The 12927-nt window shown below is 37.8% G+C and overlaps 1 protein-coding gene across 4 annotated transcripts in view; it reads left to right on the forward strand.

Annotated features, from left to right (window-relative positions):
* The window catches only part of LOC107224466 (synaptotagmin-5), a 61503-nt gene that overhangs the window by 22348 nt on the left and 26228 nt on the right, over nt 1-12927 (forward strand). For 2 of the 4 annotated variants that reach the window (XM_015664528.2, XM_046744136.1), the window contains exon 3: nt 4449-4720. In XM_015664528.2, the coding sequence (XP_015520014.1) occupies nt 4478-4720 (243 nt within the window). In that variant the 5' untranslated portion in view covers nt 4449-4477. Of the gene's footprint in view, nt 1-2817; nt 3204-4448; nt 4721-12927 lie in introns of those variants that run through there. The other 2 variants (XM_046744135.1, XM_046744137.1) reach the window with 2 other exon arrangements.

A 12927-nucleotide genomic window follows, 5' to 3' on the forward strand; every position in this document is an offset into this window, starting at 1 on the left:
ATTAGCCGCACGTTCCACATGCCGCGTATCTTAAGCTTCGCCGACAGGAATCGGACAAAAAATGACCAGGAAAATTTTGCGGCTCTCTTTTTTCAAACTTCCGTCATGCGCATCCGGTCATTCGTTATTTGCCGTGGAATATTTTTCAGTGCCACTTTTGCGGTATCATTTTTACTCGGCAAACTTCACGGGTACCAGATTTCTTCCCCCCAAGCTGAAATTGAGCTTTGAAGTAACACGCATACTGCATAAATTAATTATCGACTTTACAGTTTACACTTTAAGCGCTTGAAACTCCCGAGGAACTACACGTAATATCGCAAATTTCCCATCCTCAGATTCTACAGAGTGATATATTTATTTATAAAGTGAACGTTCCAACGTCAGATATTCTCAAGCCTAGAATCGTTGAAGAAATTGATAAAAAACAACTTCCTTTAACGAAATATTTAACTCTAATACCGATCTATAAGTTTTATATAATTGATATATTGACGGTTTAACAGATTAGCAGATTAGACGAAATTGCTTTGCAAAAATAAACGAATGTTTACATTTAGAGAAAATTTAACCGGTGGTATCGTTTGCACACCTGTGACGATACCTATAATACGGATTCTGCCGACAAGAGCATGGCAACTGATAAAGCAGTTACAGAGTTTAGAACCAGAGCTTGTATCTCCACCATAGTGGTGACGTAGCCTGTGTCTCCGGGCAACCGCCAATATCTATCATTATTGTGTTATCGTTATGACCGCCCAAGGGTGAAGAAAATGTCCCCTGCATGCATAGACAAGCGTAGTAGATGACTAGGATTTATGGCCGGAGGATATATCTCGGGAGAATTTCGGATTTATAGGAGTATAGATGGAAATTGAATCCGGACGTCGTTTGTGGCTTTTCGTAAGATTTTTTGTCGCTCCGCGTTACGCGAGCATCGATCGGAGAAGGCAAAAAGAAAAAGGAAATTGGTCTAGCGAATAAAAGCCACACGTACGAATAGGAAGAAGGAGAAGAAAGTAAAGTGAAAAGGAGAATGAATGCGGGTAGCCTAAAACGTTTTTATCATTTTATACGAAGTCGCCGGTTGTATTTATACGACAGAAATACGGAATGGTCGAGGATTTTCCCCGAGGAAATAAGATTCTCCGTCAAAGACACGACCCCAAATATTTTCCCACTCTCCGCGACGACGAAAACTTCCGACCCAACTAATCGACGATTCTAAGGTATACAAACTCTAGAATTGGCACAATGTTAATATTGCACGAATTATGCTATATTCGTTTTCCCAAAGGTTCTCACATTTATTCTTCGCCCTTATTTCGCTTCGACGTACGTACGTAACGCAGAATAAATCGAGCGACAACTTCAAGTCCAGTTTTCTTGAAGTTAGGGAAGTCGGATATAAAGAGAAAAAAGAAAGCCTCGCATTTTTGCGAAATCTTTGCTGGAAAGGAGTCGCTGTTGCAGGAATGTTTTTATCGCAAGTCTGAAATATCACGCCGTCGCGGATGCGAAACTTTCTTCGTCGTAATGAGATCACGGCTACCTTAAAGAACGCGACGTTAACTAGTTACAGGCGTGAATTTTTCCTTACGGTAATAATAACCGAATTATTTCTACAACCGATCACGCATTATGTAACGCGACACTACACGACCCTTAGAAGTAAGGTAATTGAAGTTCTTACTCGCTGAGAAACGGGTAAGAATTCTTGATGAAATTTCGCAAATTCTAATCAATAAATTTGCAATTAGATACGCGGTTCAGGTACAACGATCCGTCTGGTAATTTGAATCGAAAGTCAATACGAATTACTTCGGATTGACGAAAACCGCACCTGATACTCTTGATTCGATTTTGAAATATAAATTATCCCTGCGGTATATAATTCAACCGACGCCAACGCACCGTTTTATTCAGCGGTCGTAATCTCTGGAGGATTTGAAATTTAATCGTGCGACGGATGGCGGCGTTTAACTATGAAAGTAAATCGTCTTTGAAAAAGGAACTTCGTCGTAGGAAGCATTCGATAGGGATTTGTTACTTCACACTCGGTTCTTGGAGTCGCCAAGAGTCTTGCAGACTGTCTGAAGTTGCGGTTTGATTAACAATGCCGCGGACATATTTCAAAATGAAAAACAGGGCATTGTTCGCTTATGATTAGAGCCGTTATCAGAGTGAATAAGTATCAATGACTTGGGATAATCACGCCGTCGTTCGGATTAAATTTTAGTTCTGATCCTGCGTTTACAGATGTGTTGTTCCAAGTGCTATTCGAATGCTATATGGTTACGCGATGAGATCATCGTCGCTAATTAGCTGCTCAATTGCCTGCTCGAACCATGATTTGCGGTAAAAATAGATACCCAACATCATATATCATACATAGCATTAAAGTTCGAAACGAAATTTCGGATGTTCGGATGTTCAGAAAGTGACGTCACCCAAAAGTTTTTTTCTCTTGACGTCATCGATCTATAGTAATCGAAAATCAGCTAGCCGAATTCTTCAGTCTGGAAACAAACGCGCAGTAGAGCGGACGGATGAGAATCGCGCTCCGCAAATTTCGAGTACCGGGTTCTCAACCTCCTGGATCCTGCGCTCGGAATCCGCTAACTGGTGAAACTTGACCTCCAGGTCAAGCGCTCCGTAGTTTCTGCGCTCCAGGACCATTACCTGGTGAAACTCGACTTCCCGGACAAGCGCTCCAGATCCTTGACCTGGTGACTTTTGTCCTTCAGGACTAATTTTCCGTAGTTCTGGCTATCCAGGTCCTCCACTGGTGGATCTCGACCTTCAGGACAAGAGTTCCGTAGTTCTGGCTAGCCAGGTCCTTGACCTGGTGATTTTTGACGTTCGCGAGTAATTTCTCGTGATTCCTACACTCCAGGTCCTCTACCTGGTGGATCTCGACCTCCAGGACTCGCGCTCCGTAGTTTTGACTGTCCAGGTCCTTTACCTTGTGGAATTCGACCTCCAGGACTGGCGCATCGTAGTTACGTTTTGTTGAAATTGTTGCTGTACATTCAATATCTACCAACAACGTTATGGACTGGACGTCGTGATTCGCTGTGTAAATTATTGTGTATGTATTTCAACGTTTTGGCGAACGTCACGAAATAATTCGCGTTCGTGAGCTTAATTAGAGAAGCAATCAAAGGCGGAAATTAAATATTGAGAAAATGCTTTAATGGCAAGTAAGTATTTTCAGTTTAACGTCCGAAACAAGGCTGTTTTTACAATACTATCGGTTGACGCAGCAACCTTATTCATTTTACGACATATGAAGTCTTACATGTCTTTTATCCGTGATTGTTATGACTACTAGATCGGTTGAAATGGAGGTAAAACGGGTGATTTCACCCTTTGTGACAGTATATTACAATACATACGGGCAGAATTATCAGGTAGTGAGTTATGTTTTAACGTTCTACGAATGTACGCTAAATTGATGACAGTACGGCTTTATCCAGACGAGCCCAAAAATCAGCTGTACTAGGCATCCGACCCCGAACGAAACTAGTTTTAAAGCTAGTTAATTATTATTTGAGAACCATTCGACTGCAGATTACTTTCTCAGATTTCACCTGTGAGGGATTTTGACGCGTCCTCTTTTCAAAACTCAGGCCAGAGTCGTTAAAATGTACCAACTTGACACCACGATAAAAAAAAAAAAAAAAATACAAAATGAAATAAAAATCACAGCACGTTGCTGAATTTTAACGGTAATTTAATTTCAATTTAATTGTTTTTCAGAGCGTTGGAAAAGGAATTAGAGTATCTAATCTATTGCGTTTTAATTAAAAATTACATTTTGTATTTTGCAATCACGGGGGAGTAAAAAGTACAGATTATATTTCTATTTTGTTATTGAAAATTGTATGGAATACAAATTGTACTTGTGTTTTGTAATTAGATCGACATGAATTACATTTGCCATTTTTATTTAGAACTGAACAAAATACGAATTACATTTGTTGTTACAGATAATTTCAGTTTAGTTTACAATTCTTGCAAGTAATCGTCATTTTTATTCCGATCAATCGCGAGTTTCGAGTGTAATTATGAATATTTTTACTCGACTAAAATTCTTCAACGTATTCAATCACTGAATCAAAAATTCAAATATCATTCGCATTCCATTTTATTTCGATTACAAAATACAAGTGTAATTCACACTACGTCTACCTCCGATTAAAAAATTACACAAACGATCAATTCTCCTGTCGCCTCAACGAAAAATTGTATATTTGGTTTGTAATTTGTAACTGTCCGCAAACAATTCTGCCAATCACTGGTTGATTGACCTCTCGAATTACGCCGAAATCACACCCAATTAAACACCTGCTCTATCCGTACGTACATAGAATACAAGCCGTAAAATAATTTCTCTTCGGAAATATATCCATTCTAAAATTTCTCTCCCGACTTTTGCCCCGCAGATCTGACGGGCCCGGGCTTAGGGTTGCAGATGGTGTCCTCAGCGGTGCTGGGGGCGGCGGCTGGGACCGGATTGGCCCTGGTCGTAGCGATGACGATAGTCGTCTACAGGTATTACGCCGTTAAACGGAAGGGGAAGTCCTGGAGCTCGTTGGACCGATGGCCTGACCCTCCGTCGACGACCAAGAATCGAGGTCAGAATTCCACCGGAGGTTCCACCGTCCTCAACTGCTGGAGGAAGCCTCAGCAGAGCTTTTACGCGGTCCAAACGGGGGTGAGTAAACTCGTCTGGTTTTCCGCGTCTGATGCACTTTCGTAATTGTCGTGTAGGTATAGAGGTGGAGTAAGGACACCGCGGTGGCGAAATTACACAGAGATGAAATGCCGGTGAAAGATACTGTGCGTGAATCTATTCTGAGAGAAATTTTTAGTCACGGTTTGCCGCTCAGTCCTCGACTATTTTCATTTTTTACCGCAATCGAAAAATATAGTTCTAGGTAGAAAATGATAATTAGTTTTCTAGCCGTTACCGGAAAGTCTAGTATCCGTTACTATTCTTTCTCATTACGATCACTGTTGCTATATTTTCTTGCAACTGTTGAGAAAATTTAACGCTTGTGCAACGATAAATCGACGTTAAAGCCTTGTTTAACTAAAAAAGTAGAGTAAACCTCACAAACTGATTTTGCGTTGCAATTACCAAAAAAAGATCGACAATAGGGCAAAATGGTTAGGCGAACGTCGTTTTTCGTAATACCAACAATATTCGAACAGTTTTTTTAATGATACCTGTTTTACTGAATTTTTCTAGTTATCGTAACAAATGAGATTTTTCATAGTGCACATATTTTCTACACATTATTCTTAGTACATTTTCAATCGATGTTTCTTCGTTCTGCAATTTTAAATATAAACACCCGGCGAATTTCGCTAAAATTCGAGAAAGAATTCGAGGCATCTCTTTCTGTATACCTATATACGTATTTAATACGTTACAATATATATTAGGGTGCTTCGTTTGAGACGACTATTTTTTTTTTCACTCCGTAGACGAAATATCACTCTGAACATATAAAAAAAATTCCCACCAAAAGCTAGCTCTTAATTTTAATTCTAAGTACTCGCTAAATGAATTTGAAATTTTCCCATTTAATTAACACGTAAAAATAATTTTTTTTTTTTTTTTTGTCAATTATCTATAGCATCGCGAGTTTTCATACTATTTAATTGACCATGGCCGGAAGTTTTAGAGGGATCTCTCCTCTTTAAAAGTTTCTACAGTTTATTTAGAATGTATGAAGTATCTCGCCAGTAAAAAATTGTAAAGGTGATTTTTGCTAAAAAATTATGGTTTTTTCATTTTTCTCCTAAACTACTAACTTTACAGCAAAATTGTGAAGGACCTTGTTTGTAGAAAATTTAATTTCCTACAAAAAAGCTTAATCAGCTGAAACTGTAGAACTGATAGTTTCCAATATAAAATTAAATAATCATAAGAAAACTATAAATATCACTATTTTATCCTCATATTTGACAATTTTTATACCCAAATTGTTATAAATGTAATAAAATAGACGTAATTGTAATGTATCTTAATCTTCAAATGTCTGCCCGACCATTCTGAAGTCTTCGCCAATTACTGCTACTCTCAACCAGAGAACATAGGTTTGTCCTCCAACTGTTTTATTGACCATCTTTTTATATTATTTACATTAACATTTAATTATTTTAATATTCTCGATAAGATTTTTCCAATCTAGCTATTTATTGTGATTAATCAATGCAAAAAAAAAAAAAGTGAGGCATCGGGGAATCGAACTCAAAGCTTTCAATTCTTCCGTGTACATTGTATATGGATCCCTCTAAAACTTCCGGCCACGGTCAATTAAACAGTATGAAAACTCGCGATGCTATAGATAATTGACAAAAAAAAAAATTATTTCTACGTGTTAATTAAATGGGATAATTTCAAATTCATTTAGCGAGTACTTAAAATTAAAATTAAGAGCTAGGCTTTGGTGGGAATTTTTTTTTGTATGTTTAGAGTGATATTTCGTCTATGGAGTGAAAAAAAAAATAGTCGTCTCAAACGAAGCATCCTAATATATATATATATTATACATATTATACATATTTATTATATTACATGTATACATATATATGTATGACGTGATATTCAGACTGAGATATTCACAGATTTCTGCAAAGACATATTGAGCATTCAAGCAACAGTTTGACTTTGATTGAAATGTAGATCGAGGGTTAGTAATTGGAAAACGAGGAGCACGTCGCAGTGCCGAAATAAATTGAGTCGTGGGTCTTCGCATCTTGCGAGTAATTTCAGCCATCTTCCAACAACGTCGTTATTCTTACCATGGTTATCAACGATGTAATGACAGCTTTTATTACCAACCGTAAATTAGTTACTATTCGAATTTATCGAGGTAAAACGCAATAAACGCGGTGAACTTTGAGTACAATGGGTACGTCATCTTGGCGGATAACCTCACAGTGAATTCGAGGCGTTTGACGCAAGCTGGAAACAAAAAGCTCCCGAGGAACGTCGCCGAAAACGTGAATCATCTTTTGGCGCTAATATCTCGATCGCCGATAACGCGGGATTGCCGAGCTTTCGTCGACTAGCCGATATGGTGTCGATAAGTTACCGCCGGGGTGAAGCTTGCGAGCTTTCAGGTCGGTAAGTCCGGGAAAATTCGCTTGGCAGTAGGTGCAACATATTAACTTCAGCTCGTATCCGTGGGAATATTCGGCCGAGGGTTGATATGGATCTTATTTAGTCTCGAATGGTTATTCTCTTACGAAAATAACGCGATGTACCAACGTTTGACAATTCTCGGATATAATAGAGTACAGATATATGGGTGCGAAGAGAATTCAACCTGAAGTCGGCCATTTTTCACAGATTCGCTTTCTGCTGTACTATATTTTCTTTTAGAATCGTGATGCTTTCTCTTTCAAGCTTTCGACAAATGCAACCAGCTTATTCCCAAAACAGTCGCGCGATAAGTTCTCTTTTCACGGAATCGAACCCCGCTGCAATTGCTGCTGCACAGCGTTGTGCCAAGAAACGCCATGAAAGCTCAGGGGGAAATTTCATTCCGCGGCATATCGTACGTACATATATATGTATATATATACACACACGGTATATGTGTATAGGTATATATATATATATATATATATATATATATATATTTATATACCTATACACATATACCGTGTGTGTATATATATACATATACATATATATATATGTATATATATATCCCAAAAAGGTGCACGCACGAGTAGAGAAGGCGCCCATCATTTTATTGATCGCTTTCTCAACCTCCACCCTGCAGAACTTGAGCAATCAACTTCGTTTATATTGATAAATTATATACCAGCATAGTATCGTATTTCGATTACATTTGTGCTTTTGTACAGAATTTTTTACTCGGCCTTAAACATTTCCTTTATACGCGAATATTGTGATTTTTTTTTTGTTTCTTCCTCCAATTATAGCAGAAATCGATAGAAAATTCCGTTTGAGATGACGTCTAATTGGAAATAAAAGAAAAAAAAATCAACAAACTGCGCGTAAGATGCTCTTATGCGATCGGTTGTTCGAGAGTCAATGGGTGCGAAAATTTTCAACGAATCCGAGGAAAATTAGAGCGGCAAACTTACTCGATTGATTACTGATTTGCACGTGAATTTTCGGCAAAACTGCTGATCGGTTTTCATGAGTTTCTAAAATAAGAAGTCAGTCTCGTTTCAACTGTCCGAGTTTCAAAATCCAACTAATAAGGAGAAACCAAGTATCGCCTCAGTACAAAAGATTAGTATTTTTCCGAAACATTGCAATCCTTTCGCATTTTCCGTAATGTATGATATATTATGTATTCCAAAGTCGAATTGTCACTCGTACTTTTCTTCTTCTCATCCTCCTCTTTCTCCTCCTCCTTCTTCTTCTTTCCTTTTCCTATCATTTTTCTCGCCAGTGAAACGGAAAAATCCGTACAGTCTGTGGGAAATGAAGAATGAGAAAAATGAAAAAAAATAACGGACGAAAAAGCAGACCAATTGAAGCGACAAAAACGTCGTAGTCCGGCGGTTCGCTGAATCGGGTTTGCCTGCGCGTGTGTTGGAATTATACGGACATCAGAGGAAGCGAGACCCACCCGCTTTCCGTATCAGCAATCGATGGAGCACTCGCCGTCGAATAAGGGCTATCATCTCTTCTTAAATGTTATTATAAGTCTACACGTCAATACCGAGGGCATACAGAGGGCTGTGATGCCCTCACAGAGACCCAACGGGACTTGACTGGACCGTCCTGAAAGTAATACGTACATGTCTATTAATTTCAAGGGTGTATACGTGCATACATACGCGTACATACATACATAAATACATATAGACGCGGGTGCTTTCGAGCTGTCGATGACGTTAACTAAAAGAGTAGAGTGAACCGAAGGAACTGATTTTGCGTTGCAATTGTGTAGGTGTATAATTTACAGACCAACGATAAATAGATATAGTTAAGTTTGAATTATGTGTTCTTAGATCAGATTAGATGGGGATAAAATGGGATGGCACGATTCTGACGATTCTGAGTTTGGTTGGGCCTTGCAGATTTTGCTATTCTACGTTTCGAAATTCTATGCACCAGATTTTCGGAATTACGACACTTCGATACTGCGCCTGTTTTATTATGCGGCTATTCAACATTTTTGCCCCGATTCATTTCTTTCCTGTCATTTACGCCAGTCCAACGACCTTTCGGCTGAAATTTTTACTCTCTGAGACGATTTCTAATGTATACTCAATTACTCACGCTTGATGAAAATCGACGAATTACGTGGAAAACGGTGAATATTGACGAGACACTTGACGAAAACGTTACATTCATTTCCTCTCACGTACTGTATTGTTTTTACTTGAAATTAATTGCTTGCGATAAACGAAATTGATATCCGGTGAGTAAATAACCCAGGATTAAAACCTGGGGAGTAGAATTTTATCGACATATTATCCATTTCTTTTTTTCCCGCGCAAGACTGTTTTTCTTTATACACAGAATCTATCGTCGCGTTTGCAAAACTTTGCCTGAGATTGGTTTTTTTCATGAGAAAACAAATTTCAAACTACGTTATACCGTATACAAATAGTTTTTTTCTTTTTGTTGTTTACTTCGAAAGCTGTTTCAGCAGTGGTATAAAAATCGTTTATTTTTCACATTTTCGGAATCTGGAATCTTATGAGCAGCCAGCTCGGTGTGCTTGTGGTGAAAAGCTTTATTATATACGCACGTGTACACGTATATATTTGTGTGTAACATAAAAATACGATGAATATTGAAAGCTCTCTGCAAGACCTCCGGAGAGGTGACGCGACGTTTTGTATCGGCGATGTGTTTAAAGGAACTCGGTGAGTCAAGGAATAACTCCTACGAAGGCAGGTGTATTATCTTGCGAGCTTTGTGAATAATTAACGAAACGTCAGAATTCCGCCTAGATTAATTTCCGATGAAAAGACAAGGACGATTCAATCAGCCAGAATTCAAACGATGAAATGATAACGCTGAGTGTAAGATGCGTTCCTTAATTATTCTCGGCGATAACAGAATCTTATATGTATATATATATACACCTCATATTCCTCTCCATCGCTGGAGATATCGAAATGCGAAATTCAATATCAGACGTCTCGCAGAGTAACGTAATCGGAAAATGCTACGCGCCATGATATTATGAAAATAGCGTTTCGTTCCCCCGGGTAAATATCGTTTCAAATTTGTCGTCACTTTCTCGTTATTTTCTTGTTGTTTTAAAAATATTAATTCCAAATTTGAACAAAATTCGATAAATTGTAAAGAACAGATTGAACATGACGAGTTTGTAAATATTTTTGCTTACCTTACATCTTTTCGTTTCTTTATTTTTTTCTCAATTACTTTTCGCGAGTTTCAATTCTTCCTTTTACTCAATCTCACAATGTTTTCTTCCCTCGTTGATATACGTCGAGAAAACATTCCCGACGAAAAATACGATCCACACCGATCGTTGTGAAAGAAATTTTCTTCCAACGGGGCGAGAAGAGTATAATTCAAAATCGCATTCCACTTGATATTATATTATGATGCAGGAATGGCGCATCGGATCTGCACAATTAAATTGGTATAATGGACACGTGTGTAAGGAGTGTGATATGGAATACATCCGGTAGATACGCAGAATCGCGTCGGATATCGAAGAGGCGTATTGATCTATACCGGTATAGGAAAGCTCGTTCTATACGTCCTCTCTAAACTGTATACACATATAGGTATACACCTAGCGTATGCATCGAGAGGATCGTGACTTTGCATTTCATTACCTGTAATCATAAATCTGTTGGCGGCCCGCGATAAGATCTACGCTAAATTTGTTAAAACTATAATAAATTTCTATGTCCGGGGGGGCGTTGTGCATATATATATGTATACTGTACGTTAAATTTACCTGCACGTAGGTAAAATTTCTTAACTTAGCACTTAATTAAATCGTGGTATAATATTGAGTTATGCGAGGCCTCCTGCACGCACTACACGAACAAAATAGGGACTAGTAACAAAGGGGAACAAATTTTTCTAAACTTGTAATTAATTTGCTTCCTGCTTTTGCCGAAGTTTTTACGCTTTTATTCAGTGATAAACTATACTGTTATACGCGTTGAATTTTATGCACGATTGAAGAAAATTTTCGTTAATATACTCGGGAGTGACATTTGTAATAATCTTCTTCGTCGGTAACAAAAATTAGATAATATCGATTTCAAGTAATTAAATTGGAACTTCCAATGCAACTGTAGAGCCGGGCAGGTTTTGCGTTGTACAACGCAGCCTTCAATTAGAGAAACAAGAGCGAACAAAATAACCCAATTTCATCGCTAATAATCCGGCCAAAATTTAGCATTCAACACAGGCATATAACATAGTTCACGATCAAACATCTACACATGTACGTATGTTCATTGCATTGGTCAATTTGGTCAATTACAACCATCGCGGATGTTGAAAAATTACAGGATGCAACGACTCGATTCGATATTAACAATAAACCGTGCAATAAATTTCCAGAATGATACAATTGTGAGCCTCGCTTGAATTCGGGGTAAAAGGATCGTGAGCTTTTTTATTCTCGCTTACGTCACAGAGTGTACTTCTGTTATTAATTTCAATCTTTGTTACTATAAATATCGAGATAGAAGAAACATCCACGTCGCACACGCATTATTTAATACGTGAAACAGCGGAGGCTTGGGTAGATAAAAACGCAGCTTTCTTCATTCATGCAGCGAATTTCTCAGGCATCCCTGTAACTTTAACGGCGTACTATAAATATAGTAGCCACAGGGGTGAAACGGTGGGACGGGTAACGAAAATATATTATGCACAGGTAGTCTAGTTTCTCCTTTTTTTTTTTTTTCTTTTTTTTGTTCAAGTTTATCTTTTTATTATTTTTCCTTTTTTCTGCGCTCGTTTTATTTCAGCGGAAACTTTCAAGCTTTATATTATGTATTATACCTAACAAATGCCGAAGTATAAATGGCACGTTGAAAAATATTATAAGTTCGGTGTGAATTTTTTACGACGGACTGCGGCTTATATGACTCTTTATTTTACGTGGGTGAATAATTTTTGCATTTTTCATTTTTGCTATGGAATAATATAGAAATTTGCAACTGAAGAGCTTCAGACTTTTCTACGCATTCTCCTCAACGCCGATGACAGATGCCTGTTATATTTTCTCTCACACGAATTGTGCGTAAGATGCAGGTTTACTTGATTCATAAACTTTTGGCCAGCTTTTTTGGATCAAAATTTTTTCCTTATCGCAATTTGGAGACATTACAATTTAAATTACGATTTGAAAATCCTTCATCTTTTAAACTTTTAGGACTTACCGTTTGTGAGAAACACGTTGAACAATTCTATCACGTTTGGGAATTGAAGCTTTGTCTGCGAATTCTTTGCACTTCCTTCTGTCGGGGAAAAAATTATGGCCTAATGTGTTTTTTGTGTAAAAAAAAGTCTAATCCTTCCAAATGTGAAATCCCTTTCAAGGGAGATCCTCAGGGACTTAAAGAAGAACGCGTTTTTCGAGATTTTTATCATCCCGCATAATACGTGGTACGAAAAATTCGAGAACCCTGGAATATTTATACCGATTTAATTATGATCCTATTTTCATTCCGCGTTAAAAGTTTTAGACTATAAAAAAAGTATCATCTATGATTAAGTATTCGAATCGGAACGCATTGATTGATTGATCCCGTGAAATTGCATTTTGCCAATTTGTTATAAAATTGAAGAGGGGGATTAAAAAAGCTGCAAGTGCTTGCAACCAAAAATTCTCAAAAACAGAGATAAACTCTGACTTATATTACTGCATAGTTACTTGTCTATGGAATTTATTTGCAAAAAATTGCACTTAC

Source organism: Neodiprion lecontei, chromosome 6 (assembly GCF_021901455.1).
Source record: "Neodiprion lecontei isolate iyNeoLeco1 chromosome 6, iyNeoLeco1.1, whole genome shotgun sequence".
NCBI lineage: Eukaryota > Metazoa > Arthropoda > Insecta > Hymenoptera > Diprionidae > Neodiprion > Neodiprion lecontei.